This window comes from Muntiacus reevesi, chromosome 3 (genome assembly GCF_963930625.1).
Source record: "Muntiacus reevesi chromosome 3, mMunRee1.1, whole genome shotgun sequence".
Lineage (NCBI taxonomy): Eukaryota > Metazoa > Chordata > Mammalia > Artiodactyla > Cervidae > Muntiacus > Muntiacus reevesi.
The window spans coordinates 110,598,513-110,621,853 of record NC_089251.1 but is presented as its reverse complement, the minus strand read 5'-3'; the positions used below and the strand labels follow the sequence as shown (position 1 = coordinate 110,621,853).

General features: G+C 48.3%; 1 protein-coding gene across 5 annotated transcripts; it reads left to right on the top strand.

Annotated features, from left to right (window-relative positions):
• The first annotated feature begins 11,890 nt into the window (after nt 1–11,890).
• Nucleotides 11,891–23,184, top strand: PAQR7 (progestin and adipoQ receptor family member 7). Of its 5 annotated transcripts, none has more exons than XR_010662400.1 (3): nt 11,891–12,049; nt 16,234–16,327; nt 17,044–17,804. XR_010662400.1 is itself a non-coding variant. In XM_065930099.1 (3 exons), exon 3 carries the CDS (start codon nt 21,126–21,128, stop codon nt 22,176–22,178), a length of 1,053 nt encoding a protein of 350 aa, XP_065786171.1. In that variant the 5' UTR covers nt 11,891–12,049; nt 16,234–16,327; nt 21,105–21,125; the 3' UTR covers nt 22,179–23,183. The 5 variants fall into 5 exon arrangements, 4 of the variants coding, with proteins under 4 accessions (XP_065786171.1, XP_065786172.1, XP_065786170.1 ...); XM_065930099.1 differs by lacking the exon at nt 17,044–17,804 and adding an exon at nt 21,105–23,183; XM_065930100.1 differs by lacking the exons at nt 11,891–12,049; nt 17,044–17,804 and adding exons at nt 12,429–14,288; nt 21,105–23,183 and having other exon boundaries at nt 14,984–16,327.
• The last annotated feature ends 157 nt before the right edge of the window (nt 23,185–23,341 follow it).

Genomic DNA, 23,341 nt, shown 5'->3' with positions numbered 1-23,341 from the left:
CTACTGTATGGATATACCACATTTTGTTTATCTTCTCATCATCAAGAGATGTTTGGGTTGTGTCCACTTTGGGAAAATGCTTCTTTGAACATTTATGTATAAGTCTTTTTCTCTCTCTCTCTCTTCTCTTTCCTTTCTTTCTTTTGGCCAGGCTGTAGGGCTTGCAGGATTTTATTTCACCAACCAGGGATTGAACCCTCACCCTTAGCAGTGAAAGCGCTGAGTCTTGACCACTGGGCCACCAGGTAATTCCCATTTGTCCTTGGAAATTCCCATTTTCACATAAGTCTTTGTGTGGACATGTGTTTTCAGTTCTTTTGGACATAGCCTCAGTTTCTCTCTCTGTGAACTGCCCCTATTTTAGAAAGGCCCTGCCAGACTTTGATAGTTCGCAAAAAATACCTGAGGTCTCTTTGTTCCAAGTAGGAAAATTAAACGTGTCCTGAGCACCAAGTCTTTGTGTGGACATGTGTTTTCAGTTCTTTCAGATAGACTCCTAGGAATGGAATTGCTAAGTCATATGATAGAAAACAGGGGCTTCCCTGGTGGCTCAGAGGTTAAAGCATCAGCCCGCAATGCAGGAGACCTGGGTTCGATCCCTGGGTTGGGAAGATCCCCTGGAAAAGGAAATGGCAACCCACTCCAGTATTCTTGCCTGGAGAATCCCATGGACAGAGTAGCCTGGTAGGCTACATTCTATGGGGTGGCAAAGAGTCGGACACGACTGAGTGACTTCATTCATTCATTCATTCATGACAGATAACTCTATATGAAATTCTTTGAGGAATTGCCACATTGTTTTCCAAAGTGGCTGTATCATTTTTATATTCCCATCAGTAGTGTATGAACAGTGTTCAAATTTCTTCTCATCCTTGACACTTATTTCCTTTCTTTTAAATTATAGCTATCTTGGTGGGTGTGAAGTGATAACTCATTGTGGTTTGGATTTGCATTCCTACAATGACTAAAGATCCTGAGCGTTTTCTCAAGTGCTTACTCGTCATTCGTAAATCCCCTTTGGTGAAATATCTATTCACACTTTGCCCATTTAAAAATTGAATTATCTATTGTTTTATTTAGTTGTAAGAGTTCTTTATATATCCTAGATACATGTTCTTGAGCAGATACATGATATTTAGGAGTATTTTTCTCCCAGTCTTGACTTATCTTCTTTTTAGTTAATTATCATAAATGTAAGAGTTTATTTCTGAACTCTCAATGCTATTCCATTGATCTATATATCTCTTGTTATGCCAGTACCACAGTGTTTTGGTTATGTGGTTTGATACTATATTTTGAAATCATGAAGTATAAATCCTCTACTTCATTCTTCTCTTTCAGAATTGTTTCGCTTATTTTGCATTCAATGTATTTTCATATTTTAGGAACAGCTTTGGCGGTTGGATCAGGATCAGCTTGCCAATTTCTTAAAAAAAAAATTGTTTTCTGGGAGTTTGACAGGGATTGATGTGAAAATACAGATCAATTTGGGGAGAAATGCTGTCTTAACAATACTGAGTCTTCCAATCCATGAACATAGATGGTCTTTCCATATATTTATATCTTTTAAAATCTCTTTCAGCAATATTTTATAGATTTCATTGTATAATTCTTGCACTATTTTCTTCATGATAATTTCTATTTACTGTTGAGAACAGAAAATATGGTTTTATTTAGACTGTCCTTTAAAATCTTCTTCTTTTTTTCTTTTTCAGAGAGTCGGAGCAGATCTTTTTATTTTATTTTTACAGAACAAGGTTACATATAGTTCCACTATATACTGCAATTATTTTTTAAGTAGATAAATTAAGATTTTTAGTTGGAGTTTCAACATCAAACTCTCAAAAACTCTTAACATTCATTAATAGAATGAGTATACAGAGAAGTAGAAGGATATAGTAGACCTGAAGGGCACTATGAACCAATTCAACGTAATAAAGATTTATACAATTTTCACACAACAGTAGGATACAAAGTTCCCAAAGATTATAAACTAGGAGACACTGGAACATTTCCATGGACATAAAATAAGGTGCAAAAATCTCATGGTCTAAAAGTATTGAAATCATACAGAGTCTGTTCTCTTATCACTGTGAAATTATGTTAGAAATGAAAATCAAAAGATATTTGAAAATAACCCACATATTTTCAAGCTTGCACTACTTTTATTCCTCAATGTTTACTTATTTTTGATGTGATTGTGTGCAGTTACTTTATTTATTTTTTATTGAGGTATTATTGACATCTAACATTATATTAGTTTTAGGCATACAACATAATGATTCAACATTTGCATATATTATAAACTGATCATCACAAGTCTAGTTAACATCTGTCATGATACATAGACATACATTTTTTTTCTTATGATGAGAACTTTTAAAGATTTTTTCTTTTGGCAACTTTCAAATAGGCAATACATTATTACTAACTGTAGTCACCATGCTCTATATTATATCAGTTCAGTCCGGTTCAGTCGCTCAGTTGTGTCTGACTCTTTGTGACCCCATGGACTGCAGCATGCCAGGATATATTATATCCCTATGAGTAATTTATTTTGTACCCAGAAGTTTTTACCTTTTGACTTGATTCACCCATTTTATCCATTCCCTACTGCCTATTTCTGACAACCACCACTCTTTTTTCTGTATCTATCAGCTTGGTTTTGTGTTTTTTTTGGTTGTTGTCTGTTGTTCACATAAGTGAGATCATACAGTGTTTGTCTTTCTCTGTCTGACTTACTTTACTGAGCATAACACCTTCAAGATCCATTCATATTGTTGCAAATGGCAAGATTTCATTCCTTTTTATGGCTAAATAGCATTCCATTCTGTGTGTGTTGTATATCTGTATATAGATATATGCCACGTTTTCTTTATCCATTCATCCATCAATACTTGGGTTGTTTCCATGTGCAATGTTATTTTAATGCTGAAAGCAAAGGAGAAAGAAAGGAAAATAAAAACATCCTGAGTAGGCTTTTGATAAATGATTAAGCACATTATGGTCTGTATTATGATGAGACACTCAGGGATTATTAAACGTGGTTGTTGTGTGTTTCCCCCAGAAGGATCACTCTGACCATGGAGAATGCTGAGTGTAGCAACAACACTGAATTCATCTCCCTTTTCCCGAGACTGAGCAGATAGCCAGACACAGACGAGATGCTGCATGTGGTAGCAACTCATGGTGGCCACCAAATATTTGTTTCTTCTCCTATTGCACTTCCTTACCCCTTGAAGTTAGTTGTGGCCTTGTGACTTGCTTTAACCAATGAAACATGAAAGAATGCGCTATATGTCACTCTTGAGCAGAAACTTTAATAGCCAGTGGGCAACTTTCTGTACTTTAACCTCTGCAGAGGTGGCTGGGTGCACCTCAAGGCTGCTCCATCAGACTGGCCCTGGAGTGAGGATGACAAGGAATAGAGACACTGACAGTGGACATGTAGAATGAGCAAGAAATACAACCTGCTTTAAACTGCTAAGATAGTGTTGTTGTTACTGCAGCAAACCTAAGTCATCCTGACTAGTATAAGTATTTATAACTAGGATAAATTTGTTGAAAAAGATGAATGAAACTTTTGTTGAAAGATGAATGAAAAAGTAGAACATTAAATTCTGTCTTGTCTAAAACTATGAAAAAGATGTCAGAAAAAGATGTCGGCTGTAAACTTAAGGAAGTTAAAGTCAGAGTGTTAAAGGAGGGGATTTGGGGTGAATTGTTTCTCTTTTAAAAGTGTCTTTTGGGACTTCTCTGGTGGTCCAGTAGTTAGGAATCCATTTGCTTATACAAGGGACACAAGTTTGATCCCTGGTCCAGGAAGATCCCACATGCCTTGGGGCAACTGAGCCTGTGTGCCAAAACTATAGAGCCAGCGTTCTGCTACTGAAGCCGGTGCTCTGAAACAAGAGAAGCCACCATGGTAAGTCCATGCATTGCAGCTAGAGAGTAGCCCCCACTGGCTGCAACTAGAGAAAGCCCACACACAGCAATGAAGACCCAGCACAGCCAAAAATAAATAAATAAATAAAATTAAAAGTGTCTTTTGGATTCCTGGACCCAATCCCAATGTCTATGTGAGTTGGGGGAGGGGCGAACTCCCAGACAACACTGGACGATTCTCAGACCCAGCATGGCTTCTGAGAATTCAACTCAATTCTGACACTCTCTACCCAGAAACAGCGTCCGATTCCACAGCTTTAAGAATTCAGTCCCATGAGACCCTTCTCTCCCACTTCAGATGCCAGTCACAAGCTTAGTTTATCACCTGTGTTTCTGACCAACCAGCTATGGGTCAGAAGTTCCAATAACCCCCTCCTTGGGTCTGATTAATTTGCTACAGGGTTTTAGAAACGCTGTGTCAGGAAGAGGGTCAAAGACAAGCATTAGAACAAGAGATACTCTTAGTGCCCGCATCACTTAGGAAAGGACAAGGATTTCAGAAGCTCTATGTCAGAAACAGGGCCAAAGATCAAATATATTTCTTTTAATAAATCACAACATTCAGTGTGTTTTAATGGATATTCAGCCTCACTCATAATAGAAGAAATATGAAGCAAAAGAAAACCGAGATTCCATTTGCACGTGGCACTTTGGCAAACATCAAAAGATTTGACTCACACTCGGTGGAAGTGTGAATTAGTCCAGTGTGAAGAAGAGCACTTTAGTGATAATTATCAAAATCCCCTTTGATCCAATAATTCTGCTTCTGGGACTTCAACTTACAAAAATCCTTGCACACAGGCAAATGTTTTCCTGAAGAAAACTTTTGCCCCCACTGCCTGTGAAGACACTTTCTGCAGTTGGGTCTTCTTGTCCCTTGGTTGAAACCATGAGCAGATTCCATGACTTCACTGGATGCTCTCAGATTTTAAAAGTTTCTGATCATGTAAGTCATGAAATAGTTTCAGTAACTTGAAAGAGTTGAGTCACAACTTCAGAATTCTCGCCCAGCCCAGGCTTGCTCCACAATGAAGACATCTTTCCTTTCTCCTTCCTCCCTCTTTTTCTCCCTCCCTCCCATTCCATTAACCTCTGTTGAGCACCTACTGTGTGTTAGGAACTCTTCCAGTTCTGGGGAAATAGCAGGGACCAGGAAGGATGGAAGACTCTGGAGTCATCAGTGTGGCAGTGATAGGGACAGAGTAAAGGGACAAAGTAGGTGATTAAATAGTTAATCCTACTAGAGAATTGTAAGTGAAAAAAAGAAGAAGAAGGTATGGGAGACCCCTGTAAGTTAATGATTACTCAAGAAAGAAAGTTAATGATTCAGTTCAGTTCAGTTGCTCAGTTGTATCTGACTCTTTGTGACCCCATGGACTGCAGCACCCCAGGCTTCCCTGTCCATCACCAAATCTTAGAGCTTACTCAAACTCAAACTTTAAAGTCCCTGGAGCTTACAGTCTAATGGAAAAGACAACAATAAAAGAGAAAATCAATTGTAGAAGTTAATGATTACTTAACCACAAAACCAAGCAGTTTACTTGGCAATAAAGCGCATGCAGCAGAAGCATGAGACATGCCCCCAGACAATAAAGATGGTGGCATGAGACCCACATCCTGCCCAGAGAGCTCAGTTAAGTTAATGACCCCTAGGACATGCTCTCTGCACACACGCACACACACACACACAATAATTTATGGAAAGGTGACATTTCAAAGCAAAGACTCATTGTACTGAAACCTGGAACAACTTTTCCACTGTGCCATGACAGTCCTGGCTGGACCCTGTAGGGACAAGAAAATTCCCCTGCCCAACCTGGAGGAGGCACTGATGATGGAAGTGTGATGTCTATTGAAGAATGAGGAAGAAGGTGGTCTTTTCCGCTCCCCACTTGTCCTTTGATTGTAAAACTGTAGCCCACTAAGGTCTCCATGTGCAGCACTTGCCCACTTGCAAGCCTCATAAGCATCCTATTCTGATAAACCATTGATCTATCGCTTTGCCTTTCGTGGAATTTTTTCTGTGCTGAGACATAAAGGAACAGAGTTCCTTGGAGTTCCCTAAAAATGCCACCTAGCATTTTCAACCAGCATGCTGAGTGTCCAGAAAGAAAATGAGACTGGGAAGGGTTATCAGAGGCACTTGGTGGGATAGGGCTACCATTGAGGGCTACCAGTTGATATAAGTGGTCAGGGAAAGCCTCTGCTGGTAAGATGACATTCAAGTAGAGATGTGAAGGAAGGGGCAGCCAGACGTTCAGCTTTTTGGAGCCAGGCCCAGATTCATGGCCATGGAACCCATGCAGTCACATGGGGCTCTGTGCTCTGAAGGGTCCCATGCTTGATTTAATACTCTGCTATTGTTATCTTGAAATTTTTAAGTTTTGAACAAAGCCCTGCATTTTTGTTTGTACAGGGCCCCAGAAATTAAGTAGTAGGTTCTGTCTGAGGCAAAGCGAGCTTCAGGCAGAAGGGACATCCAATGCAAAGGCAAAGAGATGGTGGTATGCTGGCAGCTTGAGTCTGGACTAGGAAAGGTGCTAGGGTGGCACCATGGCTGGCTCCTCTATGCCTGCCGTATGAGGCTGCACCCCTCCCCGCAGCAAGTTATAGGATCAGGAAGTACCGGACTTAACCCTCTGTCTTGAGCTAGTTTTCTTGCTTCCCAGGTTTGTTGGGCTTCCCTGGTGGCTCAGCTGGTAAAGAATCTGCCTGCAAGGCAGGAGACTTAAGAGACTTGGATTCAATCCCTGGCTTGAGCAGATTCCCTGGAGAAGGGAAAGGCTACCCACTCCAAAATTCTTGTCTGGAGAATTCCATGGACAGGGGAGCCTGGCGAGCTACAGTCCACGAGGTCTCAAAGAGTTGACATGACTGAGCAACTAACACTTTCACTTTCAGGTTTGTTGTTGTTGTTGTTGTTGTATAGTCGCTGGGTTGTGTCTGACTTTTTAGGGACCACGTGGACTGGGGTCCGCCAGGCTCCTTTGTCCATGGGATTTCCCAGGCAAGAATTCTGGAGTTGGGTTGTCATTTTCTTCTCCCAGGGATCTTCCCAACCCAGGGATCTAACTGGAGTCTCCTGCATTGGCAAGTGAATTCTTTAACAGCTGAGCCAGAGGGAAAACCCCAGGCTTGGCAGAGATTTAAAAACTGACTCTTCCTGTGGGTGGGTCTGCTTTCCTGGAAGTCCTGGTCTGGTTTCCCCCCAAATCAGAGCCTGAAACAGAGACTTAGGTGCAGATAGTTTATCTGGGAGGTGATTGCTGGAAGTGAAGGGAGGGAGTGGGCAGAGAGACCAGAAAGGAGGCAGAGCACAAAGGAGGAGGTGTCTGCCCGTCTGCCCTGCAGACGGTGCCCTTCAGAGCTGTCTTCTCTGGGACCGGAGGCTGGGGCTTTCTCCAACAGCTCTGACACACCAGTGGGTAAGGGCTGCTCCCAGAGTGTTGACTGCCTGCATATCTAGTCAGCAGCTCAGCTGGCAGGCTGAGCTAGAGCTTCCAAGAGAGCCCTGAGGCCAGAAAGTAGAGGTAGGCTTGGTGGGTGCTTGGAGTGGGGCTGGGGTCAGCACGTTCCGAACAGTCCGCCACTGCTGAGGCTGAAATCTTGGTGAGCCAAGAAGATATGGCCTGGGCCACTCCTGTGTTTGCCACACGGAAGAGTCACTGCGGGGCCTCCCACCTGGCGATCCCTTGCTTCCTTTGCTGAGAACAAAGTGCACCCACCAGCCAGTTGCTTACAGGGAACTTGCCCTGTTCCCAGAACATCTCAGGACACCTCCCGCCTCCTTCTGCTGAGGCACAGGGCCATTTCTGGAGACCTCTCTGTGCGGGATCTAAGGCTGCCCCAGGCTGACTCTCTCCTGTGACCCAGTTCTGGTCGGGGGCAGCACAGACCCACGACCTGCTCACGTAGCAGTGCAGTTCCCTCCTCCCACTGCCCTCTCCTCTGCTGCGACTAACCCCTTGGGGATCCGTAGGTAAGAGTCAGAGGCCAGCCACAGAGTCCAGCTCACTACCTCTCCGACTGCTCTCCCTGAAGCCACCTCACTAGGCTTGAAGTGAGAAGAAAGCCATCCCATCCCACCTAACTCTCCCCACTGCCCTCAGGGTTGAAGCTGTCCTGCCTTGACTCTCTACATTCCAGCATCACCAACCCCCCTACCTTTCCAACGTCCTCTGCTGACACCAGGTCCCTTATATTTAAAGTTTTCCATCCCCTAAACTTACCCCACCATTTACACCTCTGCGCCTTTGCACATACTGTTCCCTCTGCCTTGAAAGTTCTTTTCCCTCCCCAGGGCTTGGGGAGAAACTCCTCATACTGTAAGACTTGCCCCAAGTGGCCTTGACACAGAGAATCTCTGTAGGAAGCCAGTCCCTCCTGCATTGCATTCCCCATGCACCGAGCATGGTTGAGAATATGATCTTGAGTCAGATAACCCGGGTTCGAAGTCTGGCTTTGCTATGTGTATGAGTCAGGAATAGCTTCAACGATGCTGTGTAACAAACCATTTCAAAATTTGGGGGCTTACCGCAAATTTTTCTTTATTTTTCTCACCTATTGGCAAGGGGATGGAGTAAAGAATTGAAACAGACTGATAGTTGGCCTTTATTGAGCAAGTCCCTCTGTGCCAGGCTCTGTGACCATGTCACATGTATTGTTTCACTTACTCCTCATGCCAACCCTATATGGTGGGTATCATTAGCCTGTATTAGAGTGAAGTAGATATATAACTTGCTGGTAAGTGGTAGAACTAAGATGTGAACCCAGGTAGAACACACTCATGTACCTCACAGCTTTGTTGCCTCCAGAGGATGGAAGCACTTGCTTGGGGGAAAAGACAAGAATGTGTTCCAGGGACTTCCCTCACGGTCCAGTGGCTAGGACTCTGTGCTCCCAATGCAGGGGGCCTAGGTTCGACCCCTGGTCAAGGAACTAGATCCTGCATGCCACAACTAAAACCCAGTACAGCCAAGTAAATAAATTAATACCAAAAAAAAAAAAAGAAAGAAAGAAAAGATTGTGTTTCAGACAGCTCAGGTGCCCCCTTCATCCTTTCTCTTACTTCAAGTCCACTGAAACCCTTCCAGATGGCCTCCCCACTCAAGCCCGACCTCTGAGGTCTTTGGCTCCTTAGGCCTGCCCAGAAATCCAGTCTTCAAGGGCCAAGCCCAGCATCTGGGAAGGCAGGTGGACGTTGCACAGGTTATAGAATAACCTGTTCCCCTTTCCAGGTACGGGACTCAAAGGCTTATTAGGGCTCTGGGATCCTGGAGCAGAGGAGTCACTGGGCCTTAACCAGGTGGCCTGAGCCAGGGGAGGGCAGGGAAGGGAGGTGCCCTTGGCTGCCCTGGGGCTGCTCTCACCCTCCCTGGGCTGGAAGGAGTTGGAGCAGAGGAAGGCAGGGAAGGATGCGTGCTGGCCCCACAGCTCCATTCTTTGATACCAGTACTGTGTAGCAGATAAGAGCTGGACTTGGATCCAAGTCTGCCACTAGGCAACTGGGTGACCTTGGGCAAGCAGAATCCTCTCGAGTCTGTTTCCTCATCTGCAAACAGAGATAACGACAGCACCCCATCATGGACTTACGGTGTGTCTAAGGGGCTTTGCACATGGCAAGTGCATGATGACTGATCACTGTTTCTGCTTTTATTATTTTTATCATTCAGCTCTCAAGTATCCAAGCCAAGTTCCCTGGTTAAGTGGTTTTTCTCCCCCAAGCACAAATACAGGTTCACTGATGCCTGTGTGTGCTCAGTCACTTCAGTCATGTCTGACTCTGCGACACCATGGACCGTAGCCCGCCAGGCTCCTCAGTCCATGGGATTTTCCCGGCAAGAATACTGGAGTGGGTTGCTATGCTGTCCTCCAGGGGATCTTCCTGATCCAGGGATTGAACCTGCGTCTCCTGCATCTCCTGCCCAGACCATAAATACACCCTGAGTTATGAGACCTGGGATACGTCTATCCTCTTCACTGGTCTTCATGTATTCTAGCCATAAAATGGGGAGCAACACATTCAATGTGCAGGAATGCATGAGGCCAAATGAGAGAATTTAACAGTCTCATGTCCCCTTTCTGAGCCTCAGTTTCCCAATTTGTGAAATGAGTTAATAGGATTATCTGGATCAAAGGAGGTAGTTTTGCCCATGGCAAGAGCTTAATAAACTAGAGCTTTAAAAACAAGTCCAGGGACTTCCCTAGTGGTCCAGTGGCTAAGACTCCTTGCTCCCAATGCAGGGGGCCAGGGTTCGATCCCTGGTCAGGGAACTAGACCTGACATGTTGCAACTAAAGATCCTGCAGGATGCAACAAAAAGAATCCACATGACACAACTTAAAGAATCTGCATGCTGCAAAGAAGATCCAAGATCCAGCATGCCGCAGTTAAGACCTGGTGCAGCCAAATAGATAGATAAATAGATATTGAAAACAACACACACACACACACAAAATAATAAAAAAATAAAAACAACACAAATCAAACAAGTCCAGGGCAGAGGAGGTGTTCCACAAAAGGAAACTGAATCCAAATCACCTTTCAAGTTTTTATTCACTATGGTAGAATATGTTTCATCATGTAGAATGTAATCTCTGTAATGTCCTTACTTGTTTTCATTTGCTATACCCTACCTGTTCTAAATGATCAGATTTTCTATGCCACTTTTCCTAGCTATAAGGGCAATGGAGATTTAAATAATTCTTGTGTGCTTGTCTGAACCTGTAGAAGTAAAGACTTATTTCATCCTATTACATTATGATTAATAGGTTTTGTTATAAAGGAGAAATGTACATTCCTCTAGTACAATGCAGATGACAAATAACCTTCATATCATACTTACTTCTAACAACCCTGTCAGGTTGGTATTATTAGCTCTGTTTTACAGGTAATAAAACTAAGGCCGAAGGAGAACAAGGAGACTTGCCCAAGATCACATGGTTAATTGGGGTAGCATTAGAACTTGGATCCTGTCATCATGCTTTCGCCCCACAAGTGTCTCTCTGAATGGGCTCAGAGCTCCCTGAGGGCAGGGGGTGTCCCCCCGCCCCCCAGTCTCCTCTCAGTTCCATCCATCAGGCAGATGCTTTCCAAGACAGGTCCGGGTTTCTCCCCACTCTGCCCGGTCCAGGTCTTTGCATACCTGAGGAGCTGACAAGCCCTGCCATTGTTGGTCCAGTATCTCCAGAGGGCCTGCTAGGGGCAGGGATAGCCCACCCTTCAGGTACTGCCTCTCCTGCGGGGAGATGTTACACCAGGGAGTAGAAAGCGGGTGTGTATGGAACTTTCCCACACCTGTGGGAACTTGGATCCGCGACCAGGGATTGAACTCGCGGCCTCAGCAGTGAAAGCGCTGAGACCTAACCACTGGATCACCAGGGAATTCCCAAAGCAGGTGTTTTAACGGAAGCCTAAAGAGTGTGTCTTGGGCTGGGCAGGGTACGTTAGGGGAAGCTGATCAAAGACAAGGCTTTATGTGGGGACTTGAATAAGACGGGTGCAGAGGTGGGGTGGAGCCTCCCTGGCAGAGAGGCGGAGATGGGGGAAGGCCAGGCATATCTGACCAGAAGTGGCCTAGTGAGGGGGGCTGTGTGGTTTACGTGGCTTCAGGGCTGAGCTGCGGGCTCTCACTGGAAAATTCGGGTGCTCCAGCTTCAACTCGCCGCCTCCCTCTCGGGTCAGCCAGGTCCAGACTCCGGAGCTTGCGGCTCAAGTCGCCGGAAGTGGGAACGACTCCCCAGCTGAGCAGCAACTTCTGCTTTCTCGGCCTCCGAGTCAGCCTCGGCCCCAAAGACGCAGGACCTCGTCAGGCTGTCGTCGCTGGTGTGGATGATCCCCTCTCGCCTCCGCGTGCAACACGTGGGCGCGGGGGTGGGGGGCGGTGGGGCGGTTGCTGGCGCCCGGCCAGGCCGGCTCGGTGGGCGGGCGGGCGGGATCACCCAGGCCTGGGCAGGCGGCGGCCGGGTCCTGAGCCCCGAACCTGGCGTCGGCGGATAGTCCTCCCCCGACTCGGGGCGGGGCCTCCGCCCGGCCGCCCCGTTTTATCTGCGCTCCGGATGCTTGGATGCCGAGGGCAGCCTCTCGCCGCTCGGCTTGGCCGCAGGTATCCGGCTGCCGGAGAGCTGGGGGTGTTGGGCGGCGGGGCCGGGCGGGGTGCAGGGTGCGGGGTGCGTCCGAGACTCGGGGCTGGGTGTCTTGGTTTGGGGGTGGGGAGCAGGCGGGGAGAGGCACGTGGGGAGGGAGGAAGGACCGGCAGAACCGCGCCGGCAGAGAGGGAGCATCTCCCGCTGGAGCGGGAGGCTGACGGTGAATCAGCTGGAGGGGGCGCCGCTGCGGAGGGACTGGATTAGAAGGAGCGGAGCTGGAGGGGGAGCCTCTCGGGGAGGAACGGGAGGAGGCTGGAGGTCCGGGGCCGTCCGAGCCGCAAGTGGGAGCACGTCTATGAGGGGGGCGGGTGCTGGGGCGAGCTGGCCCCCGGAGGACCGCGGTGTCGGAGGAGGATGGGCACGGAACACGCTCCCCCCACGGAAGGGGGAATCTAGGGAGATTCTGGAGGCGTAAGGGGGCGTGAGTACCTGGAACTGGGTGATGTGACGGACTCCCATTTGGAAAACCGGAAACAGTGGAAGAGCAGGGCAGGGGGCACAGAGGGACTCTTACTCCAAAGGAACCTAGGTCCGGTGGGATCGGGGCTCCTTTGGTGTCAGGAGACCATGAGGGATTCCCCCAACTTGTTGAGGGACGCACTTGTCTCGAGACTATAGGCTTTGAGGACCTATAGGGAAACCAGAGGTTTCCCTGGAGCATCCGCCCACCACCACCCAACTAAGCCTGGCGGGAGTGAGAGGTCAGCTCAGGCCAAGACTGGGGAGTTGAGTGTGATATATTTTCAGGGCCTGGCTGCTCCTAGGTGGATGTCCCTGACACTGGAGAGGGACCCAGCCTCCCATCCTGGGGCTTGTACCACCGCGGGGCCCCTTAATGAGAGGCTGCTTTTCCCCAGCTTAGTTCCCCTGCCAAGAAGTCAGTAGGGAAACTGTCAGTGATAAACCAAGGTCCCTTTTCTGTCCCCATGTCCTGGGCAATTGTAGCTAGCTCACCCAGCCTCTCTGGGCCTGCTTTCCTCCAGCAGGTGTTTCCCTGTCCTCAGAGCAGTTGTGAGTCTGAGATCCACAGAGGAATTCCTTTAAGAGTGATTTTTTTCATTCTGATCACATTGTTCAGTACAAATGGAGGCCTGAAGTGCAGTTACGAAAAACAAAAGAAGTTTCTGTTCAGTTTTGGAAGACATGTAGGAGCTTTTTCTTTAAACTCTGTGGGAGGAACTGGCGAATTGGTTTGCATTGAGGGAGGTGACCTAGTTGCTGAGATAGCAAGAAGCCAGCCAGGGATGAAAACTTTGCTAGTATAATCTGTGGCCACCCACTGGGTGCCTGGGGGTTGACCGCAGTGGATGAAGGGCAAGAGCACTGGTTTTGGAGTAAGATAGGCATGCTCTGTCATCCTGCCTCCCTCCGGGGCTGTGACACCAGCGTAGCCACAGGTTCAAAGAGCTGCTGGGAGGGAGAGGCGAAATGTGTGTAAAGCCACTGTAGACGATGACTGCCAGTGCCTAGAGTTAGTAATAATATTTCAGGCTCTGCCATATTGTGTTATCCTTGTCGGGACCTCTCAAGAGGGTTTACTTCTGACAGCCCCATTGTTAACACTGGCCTGGCCTTTACTGTTTTTATCTAATGAGGTTAAACTTAGCCTTCCATGGCAAGATAAAGTTGTCTTTAAGAGAGTGTGCTGAACTGTCAGGGCCCAGAGAAGCAACATGAATATTTTGCTTGACAGGAGGGAGGCAAAAGAAGTAGAATTATAATCAAATACTACTTATAATAGGTGCTATTTAGTAAGGCTGTTAAGCTCCTAGAGGGCAGGGTATGAATACCCTTAGGTGTTACCCTTTAGCTGTTGTTAGTTAACTGGGCTATTAGTTCCCTGAGGGTGGTGTTTTAACTGCATTGTTCACAGCTGAAGTTCCAGCTTCTGACAATGAGTAAGCCTAAAACAAATACTGTTGGAATGTCTCAGGGCCTAAAGCGCCCTTTGAAGTCACCGGAGAATGCATTCTGTCCTGTGACATTTGGAGAAACAGGGCCAAGAACAGAAGAGACTTGTCCAGGGTCACACAGGGATTGAGTGGCTGAGTCAGGACTAGAATCAACAAAGCCGGTGGAGCCAAAGCCCTGCCAGAGCCAACATCATCTGTGACTTTGTTTTTCTTGAGGTAGCTATTATTATTCTCAGATTTTAAATGGACAAGTACAGGGAGGTAAAGCAAAGTCACACAACTGGTAAGTTCCAAACCTGAATTCCCATCTTCACATAAAAACGGGGACCTGGCTTGTCTTGACATAACTGTCGGCGGTGAGTAGCTGATGCCCTCCCTGGGAGCAGCAGCTCTCTCCAGTTCTCTGTGATTACCAGCCTTGGGGCTTCTCTCTGGGCTTTATTTTCCTGGGCTCAGGGGTATTCATTTGTGTGGGTGAGGCCCATCTGCCTCATTTACCACGTGCCCCCAGCCCAGCAACCCTATGCCCCGAATACAGCACTCACTGAGTAAAATCTCTGAGATGGGTACAACCCGGGGCTCTCCCACTCCGAAGCCCATTCACCACCTAATCCCCACAAATTGGTCTGCTGTTTTGCCCCCAGAAATATTAAGGAGCCTCTCTCTGACAGTGTGTATCAGGGGGAGACCAGGGGAACTTGGGGGTGGCAAGCTTTGGTTGAGAAAGCAGGTGAGGAGGTTGCCCTTAAGTTTAGAAAAGGGAAATGTGAATTGGGAGAGCTGAGGAGGTGGGAGGGGAGAAGAAGATGATGCTCAGGCTGACAGAAGACTCCCCACTGTTGGTCCAGTGGTTAAGAATCCACCTGCCAACGCAGGGGACACAGGTTCAATCCCTGGTCAGGGAAATTATGACATGCTGCAGGGTAATTAAGCCCACATACTACTGAACCCGGGTGCCCTAGAGCCTGTGTTCCGCAGCAGGAGAAGCCACTGCAATGAGAAGCCTGCACACCGTGATGGAGAGTAGACACCACTCACAGCAACTAAAGTCTGCAAGCAGCAAGGAAGATCTAGCAGAGTCAAAAATAAGTAAAATAAACTTAAAAAAAAAAAAAAAGACAAAAAGACATCCCACTTGGGCCCTGGAGATCCCAGTTCTGAAGTTCAGCCAAACCAGAAAGGCTCCCAAACCTGCAAGACAGGCCACATATTCCCTGCTAGCACAGTCTCCCACCATTACCCTCCTGCTCAGGGATGGGGCTCCGGGGGGCAGCTGGGGCTGAAGCCCCTTTTCTCTGGGGATTTCACTTCTCTTGGGTCAATGGGCAAGTACAAATCTTCAGGGCTCTGTGAATCCAGAGAGGTTACTCTGAATGGCCTTTGCTAAGAACACTTTAATTATTAAATAAGGTCAGTGTCCCCAGAAGTCCAAACTCCAGCCATATTGCCCTGGTCCCTAAATATAGCCTCTGCTGCTGCTGCTGCTAAGTCGCTTCAGTTGTGTCCAACTCTGTGCGACCCCATAGACCGCAGCCCACCAGGCTCCCCCGTCCCTGGGATTCTCCAGGCAAGAACACTGGAGTGGGTTGCCATTTCCTTCTCCAATGCATAAAAGTGAAAAGTGAAAGTGAAGCAGCTCAGTCGTGTCTGACACTTCGCGACCCCATGGACTGCAGCCCACCAGGCTCCTCCATCCATGGAATTTTCCAGGCAAGAGAACTGGAGTGGGGTGCCATTGATACCCTCAGAGGAAGGTAAATGTATAAAGAGATACAGATAATTTTGTAAGGCCTCCAAACCCAGTGGAACCAGATATTGAGGCTTAAAAGAGGACTGAGTATTTTTTTAGAGAACCCAAAGCAAACTTTTCAAGTTAGGAATATTTTAAATACTAACACTCAGGCTAGGGATACTTCAAATACTACTACTATTAATAATTGATACTAATAATAGGAATCATTTACTGAATCCGTAAACTGTGCTAAAACTGGTCTCATAGATTTAATCTTTGTAGCAGTCTATGAGGTAGATAATGTTAAAATTCCCATGAAGGAGCTGAGGATTAGAGACAGTAAGTCACTTGTCTTAGGTCGCGCAGCTAGTGTGTTATGGAATCAGAAGTCAACTTGGTTTGTCTGAATCTGAAGTCCATCTGCTTCGTGAGCCTGTATAGTGTCTGTTTTCTCCTTGATTCCTAACTTCCTTCCATTCTGATTCCCACTGAGTAGGGGACAGAAGCCAGTCAAGTTTGCCTGATATCCATCAACCAGGCCTGGGACACCCGGTCTCAGCCCAGCTTTGCCTGCCTTGCCGTGATCTTGGGTAAGTCACAGCATTTCAGCTAGCTCTCAGCCTCCCCAAATATTTCATGCAGAGGTTAACCATGAGCTTCCTTCTATAGCTGAGGCCTGGCTAGTAGGGGCAGAGTTTAGCCTGGATATGACCAAGGTGGTAGTGGTAATAGAGGGGAAGGGAGAGGCTGGAGGTGGTCTTTAGCCCCACCCTCTGGTGACATCACACAAGACACCTACAGTCCCTGGAAGCCCCACCCCTAGTGACCCTCACCTGTGGAAGTGCCATCCAGTGCCTGGCATCTGGTGAATTTTTTCTGTTCTATAGCAGAAGTCATCAGCCCCAGTGTTCAAGAGAAACCCTTAGGTAACTGGTGCAATTAGGGAGACTTGGAGGGGGGCCATGGGGCTTCCCAGGTGGTGTTAGTGGTAAAGAACCTGCTTTCCATTGTTCGATCCCTGGGTCGGAAAGGTCCCCTGGAGAAGGACATGGCAGCCCACTCCAGTATTCTTGCCTGGAGAATCCCATGGACAGAGGACCCTGGCAGGCTATAATCCATGGGGTTGTAAAGAGCTGGACATGACTGAAGTGACTGAGCATGGGGGAGGGCCATGAGGGTGTACTGGACTGGGGTGGGATGCCTGGAACAAGACTGGGGTGGGCAAACTACTCAGAGGATGCCCTGAACCTGCCCTCTGGATGCCCTTCTGGTCATGCTAGACTCCTGCCCCTGCTTCTTTCCCCAGGATCCAGGGCCCCTTTCATGGAGTCAGGAGATGGGAACCAATTCTGAAGATAGAGCTATTCACATGGAACTGGGCTGCTGGCTGATGTCTGAAGGAAACTGGGCGACTAGACCTCTGTCATCCCAGTATCTGGTGTCTGGGTTCTGTGCTCAAACTCCACTGTGTATGGGGGAGGGGGAGGACAGGGAGTGAGCTATCACCCACCTGAGGAGGCGGCTGTGAGCCAGGCTTCACTGGTACAGACAGTAGGGAGCTGGTAACTGGGTGAGACTGAGGTCCTTGGATGCAAGTCAGTTGCTAGAAGCCTAAGGAAGCAATTTGCAGGAAAGGACCTGGTCACCTGCTTTAGAACAGTGTTTTCCAAAGTGGTTCTGTGGGATGCGGTCGACTGTGACAGGAAGCAGGGCAGCAGGAGTGGCTGAGAGTATCTGGGCTCTGCAGGCACAGAGCTGGGTCCAGATCCTGGCTTCACCTCTCTCTACCTACCTCACAGGCCAGTTATGAGAGTTGCAACAAGGCTATGAGTGAGAAAGTGAAAGTGTAAGTCGCTCAGTCATGTCTGACTCTTTATGACCCCATGGAACTCTCCAGGCCAGAATACTGGAGTGGGTAGCCGTTCCCTTCTCCAGGGGATCTTTCCAACCCAGGGATCGAACCCAGGTCTCCCACATTACAGGCAGATTCTTTACCAGCTGAGCCACCAGGCTATGAGTGAGCATATAGTAAACTCTTACTACATTTCAGCTAGCTTTATAATCATTACTGGGAAAAGAAATCCTTGGTCATGTAAGCTTGGTAAATGTATTGAGCTGGTCAAGAAGTGTTTGGGTTTTCCCATTAACATCTTATGGAAAAACCTGAATGAAGTTTTTGGCCAACCCAATAGGTTCAACAAAGTGAAGCAGGCTTCTTTGGTGCAGGCCTTCTCTGATCTTTTAATATGCTCTTAGGACTTGGGAAGTTCTAAGAGTGGGGTATGGAGCATTGAGCTGGATGTAACAGATTCTAGGGAGCCAGGAACTAAGGCACTACTGCATGGCATCATTCCCAGGCCTTTGTCCTCATGATGGAATGGAAAGCTAGCTGAATTGGGCAACTCTGGGGAAAGTCTTCCTGTCTCTGGGCTCCTGTTTTCTCAAGGTAAAACAAGGCTTTCAGAGGCCTTTTCTGGTTCCCTGAGGTTCTGAGTTGGGAAGACAAAGCTGTAGACAAGGGTGGAGGCCAGACTGTTGAGGCTAAAGACCTGTCTCTCGGGGAGAAGAAATCCAGTTCTGGCAAGTGGTTCAACCAGCAAGTGTTGGGGGGTTCTTGTGCTCTGCACAGACGTGGCCCCACTACTGTCATTAGCAAGGTCTTGCTGATGAATTGGTTCATCAGCAAGGTCTGATTCCTAAACCTGCCAGGCCATCTTGGAATAGAAAGTAGAGACTCTTGTACTCCCCTGCTGTAGCAGCTCCCACGCAGTGGTGTAATGACTTATTTAACTCCTACTTCCCTACCAGGCTGGGAAAGGTCAGAGGCCAGAGCTGACTCCATAATGTAATGCAGGAGGAGCTAAGGGATGCAAATCAGGCAGGGGGGTGAGGTGGAGTGTGGGCTGGGGTGGCTTGATGTTGCCTTTGCACAACAAGCACCCTGTGTTTGCTTGGACTGTGTGCGAATTATTGGGGCTTTGGGGGTGATCATGGTGCTGCTGATGGCGGAGAACTTGAGTGCTTTATCTTGCCCAGATTTCTTGCATTTTAGAATGACTGGTGCAAAGGAAGTTGCAGTAAATATCTGATGAATGATGGACAGAGTAAGTTTGGTTGCTGCGTCCATTAAGCTTCTTGGGGAGAATTTGAGGGAGGGGAGTTGTCTGTCTAGCTAGTTGTCTGGATAGTTTATCAATACCTATTTGATTTAATGAATGGCACAGTGAGTAATGATAAGCCTGAATTAAGCAACTAGTATCAGGCAAAAACAGTATATAATTATTAAATTATTAATAGTACTTGCCACCTTGTCTTGCAGAGGACAGTTTTGGGAAGTGGTTAAAATTACAAACAGAGACTTACCTGGTGGTCCAGTGGTTAAGACTCCACGTTTCCAACGAAGGGGCTGCAGGTTTGATCCCTGGTTAGGGAACTAAAATCCTACATGCTGTGCAGTGCTGTCAAAAAATAATAGTAATCATAATAAAAAAGACTGCAAACTGAATTTGTATCATGCTTCTACTGATTCTTAGGCAGGGTACTCAACTTCTCTGTGCTTTAGTTTCCTTGTCTGAAAAATGGGCGTATGATAGTACCTATCTCATAGGGTGTTGTGTTGATTAAATGAATCAAATATGCATAAATTGCTTAAGACACTGTCTGGCACATAGCACATGCTGTGTAAGCATTTGCTATGCTTTGGTTTCCTCTCTATAACCTCTACCATATTATGAAGTTCCTGAAGGCAAGGATCAAATTCTTTTCTACTCTCCTCCCACCCCACACTCTGGGACCCAGCACAGGACATGAGGCAGAGAAGGAGCTCAGTAAGTGTTTGCTAAATGAATAAATATGTTTTAAATGATAACTTGTATAATCCATTATAGATCTTCCACAGGGGAAAGTGAGGGGGCATTAAGGAGGTGGTGGCTTGTACTGGTCTTAAAGGATTTCAGTAGAGGGAAAGGAAGTTGGCACAGGATCTCACATTTGGGTTAGGTGGGAAATGAGGGTGGGAGCAGGTCATGAGGTCTTAAATGCAGGGTGAGGGGTTAGATTGGATTTATTTGCAGTTAGCAACATGGAAGGTCTGGAGGCAGGAACTTTTCAGCAGGGGTGTGGCTAGGGCTGTTTTTATAGGATCAGGTGTTACTAGGGGCTTGTGGGGGGAAAAGTGGCTTTTTGTGTTGGGCCTTGAAGGCTATGAAGTATTATCAGGATGCTATTATGCTGTTTTTTTCATTCCACAAGCATTAAATGAATGAAAATGAGCACCAGCTACCTGCGAAGCACCAGGGGTTCACAAAATAATAAGACAAATAAGCCTACCCTGGAGGAGCTTGCATTAACAACTTAATGCCTATGACAAGTGTTATAATGGTCAAAGGACAGTAGGCGTTCGAGTAGAAGGGTCAGCATTAGAGGACTGGGGGGCCAGGGAAACCCAGGAAAATATCACAGAAGAAATGGGTTTTGAGGGATGACTAGGAGTTTGCCACAGAGAAGGCAATGGCACCCCACTCCAGTACTCTTGCCTGGAAAATACTATGGGTGGAGGAGCCTGGTAGGCTGCAGTCCATGGGGTCGCGAAGAGTCGGACCTGACTGAGCGACTTCACTTTCACTTTTCACTTTTGTGCATTGGAGAAGGAAATGGCAACTCACTCCAGTGTTCTTGCCTGGAGAATCCCAGGGATGGGGTCGCACAGAGTCGGACATGACTGAAGTGACTTAGCAGTAGCAGTAGCAGGAGTTTGCCAGATAGGCAAGATGAGGTAGATGTCTCAGATGGAGAGAACAGCTTACCCAGAGCTACAGACATGTGAAACAACAGGTCCAGGGGTTTGATGAGGCTATGGCAGGGTGTGATGTGTACTGTGGTTAAGTAAAGCTGGAAAAGGTCGTAGGGACCAGATCATGTAGGGTAAGGGAGGGTTAGTGGGAGACCCAGGCCATTTGAAAGAAGCTAAAGGTAGAGGTAGCAAATCTGTTATTAGCAAGGACATTGTCACCACCATGTGAACACGGGAGGTAAACAACGGGGGCTGCTGTATGGAGCCTGGACTGGAAACGAGCTGGTTGACATAGTGAGCCTCTTTAACTAACGCCTGCCTCAAACATTTATTGAGCACGTTCTATATGCCAGGCACTATTCTAGGCCCTTGGGATAGATCAGGGAGCAGAAGAATCGTGAGTCAGAGCTGAGCTCTCCCTGAGGACGACTCTGCTCCTTTTTCACTCAGTGTAGGGATAAGGGGGTAGGGAAGAGGGAGGAAGAACTGGGCAGCAAACCCCCCCAGTTGCTGCTCACGGGGCAGGAGGGTGAGGACCCCAGCTCCCTAACTTTGCTCGGGCCTCTCTCTTCCAGCTCTCTGCCCAGCCCACAGCCATGGCCACGATGGTGGCCCAGAAGCTCAGCCACCTCCTGCCCAGCCTGCGGCAGGTCCACCAGGAGCCTCAGCCCTCTGTGCCATCAGAGCCTGTGTTCACCGTGGATCGGGCTGAGGTGCCGCCCCTCTTCTGGAAGCCGTACATCTACGTGGGCTACCGGCCGCTGCATCGAACCTGGCGCTTCTACTTCCGCACACTGTTCCAGCAGCACAACGAGGCGGTGAACGTCTGGACCCACCTGCTGGCCGCCCTGGTGCTACTGCTGCGGCTTGCCATTTTTGTGGGCACCGTGGACTTCTGGGGAGACCCGCATGCCCGGCCCCTCTTCATCATCGTCCTTGCCTCCTTCACCTACCTCTCCCTCAGCGCCTTGGCTCACCTCCTGCAGGCCAAGTCCGAGTTCTGGCATTACAGCTTCTTCTTCCTGGACTATGTGGGTGTGGCCGTGTACCAGTTTGGCAGTGCCCTGGCGCACTTCTACTATGCCATTGAACCTGCTTGGCACGCCCAAGTGCAGACCATCTTCCTGCCCACGGCTGCCTTTCTTGCCTGGCTTTCCTGCACTGGCTCCTGCTACAACAAGTACATCCAGAAGCCTGGCCTCCTGGGCCGCACTTGCCAGGAGGTACCCTCGGCGCTGGCCTACGCCCTGGACATCAGCCCCGTGGCGCACCGCATCCTTGTGTCCGCCGACCCTGCCACAGACGACCCGGCTCTTCTCTACCACAAATGCCAGGTGGTCTTCTTTCTGTTGGCCGCGGCTTTCTTCTCTGCCTTCGTGCCTGAGCGCTGGTTCCCTGGCAGCTGCCATGTCTTCGGGCAGGGCCACCAGCTCTTCCATGTCTTTTTGGTACTGTGCACGCTGGCCCAGCTGGAGGCCGTGGCGCTGGACTATGAGGCCCGGCGGTCCATCTATGAGCCTCTGCACACCCGCTGGCCCCACAACTTCTCCGGCCTCTTCTTGCTCACCGTAGGCAGCAGCATCCTCACCGCATTCCTCCTGAGCCAGCTGGTACGGCGCAAACTTGATCTTGATGGGAAGACTCAGTGAAGGGGGTGGCACCTGGTAGCGAGGGAGGTATAGTGCGGGCCAAAGGGTCCGGATGGGAACAGATGGGAATAGATGGGAACCTTGGCTGCGGATGGGAACAAGTCCTGGTAAAGTTGTTTGTGTCTGGCCCGTGGTGATTCTCTGTGCACGCCTCAGCTGCCAAGGGCAGCACTGGCCAGTCCTTGGATTTGAGGATTGGCTGGAGCTGCTGGGGTCTACTCTTGGGCCTGCCCTAGCAGCCTGCCCTGGGAGAGGGAAAGAGAAAGTTGTTGGTCACCCTGGTTTTGCCTCCCCTCACTGCCTCTCTCACTTAGGGATGAGGATGGGGGTTCAGCTCTGGCGAAGACCCTGAATTGGAGCTTCCCGATTATCTGGGAGAGGGTGAAGCTGGGATTTAGGTTAGAGTGAGATCTGAGCTGAGGGACAGAGGAAGCATCAGCAGCACCTTCTACCCAGATCCCCTTGGGAAAGGACAGCCCTCTCTTGTGTGCAGGACTTTAAGGCTCCTTGAACTCCAGCTTGGAGCTTTGATGCTCCGGAGAACCCCCAAAGGTAGAAGATTGTGCCCGGTAGAAATGGATCCCATCCAGTGCCCCACAACTCTTCAGTCACTGTCCCGGGGAGCGCCACCCTCCTAGCACTGGACTCTGTGTCCCACTCATCCTGTTCCCATCGTCTTTCCTGGGTCCCTCGTTCATGACTCAGTGTTTCTCCGTTCAGTGTTTCTTGGGCCTCTGCTCAGAGACAGGCTACTGATGGGGCCCTGTGGATTAATGCAGGATGCTAAAGGCTTTACTATCGAATGAACTGTCAGGGGAAACACTGAGGAAGGAATAATTAGTGCTGCCTGGGACCCTCAGGGTCTTGGGTTGAGAAGGGTGAATAGGAGTTTGCAGATGGAGAAGAAGAAGTGCACTCCAGGCAGAGGGAAAAACCTGTTCAAAGGCCAAGAGGGGTGGAAGGAGGGGTTCACTGGGGTTGAAATCAGGGGTGGTCTGGACTTTGATGTCCTGGATGCAATAAAATGACTGCCAACAGCTTCCTCCTTGTTTCTTGTCTCCTATCCCGGAGAGAGGGCCCTGGTGCACCCCTTGGGCCTGCTCATTGTGTTGGAGGAGGTTCTCAGGGGGAGCTTGGGGGTGGGCGAAGGGAGGAGATCCTGT

Coding starts and splice junctions, on each gene's coding strand:
- PAQR7 (XM_065930098.1), top strand. CDS start 19,544: ATGAGGCAGAGAAGGAGCTCA. Junction 19,565..21,104: donor TGAGGCAGAGAAGGAGCTCA/GTAAGTGTTTGC, acceptor TCTCTCTTCCAG/CTCTCTGCCCAGCCCACAGC.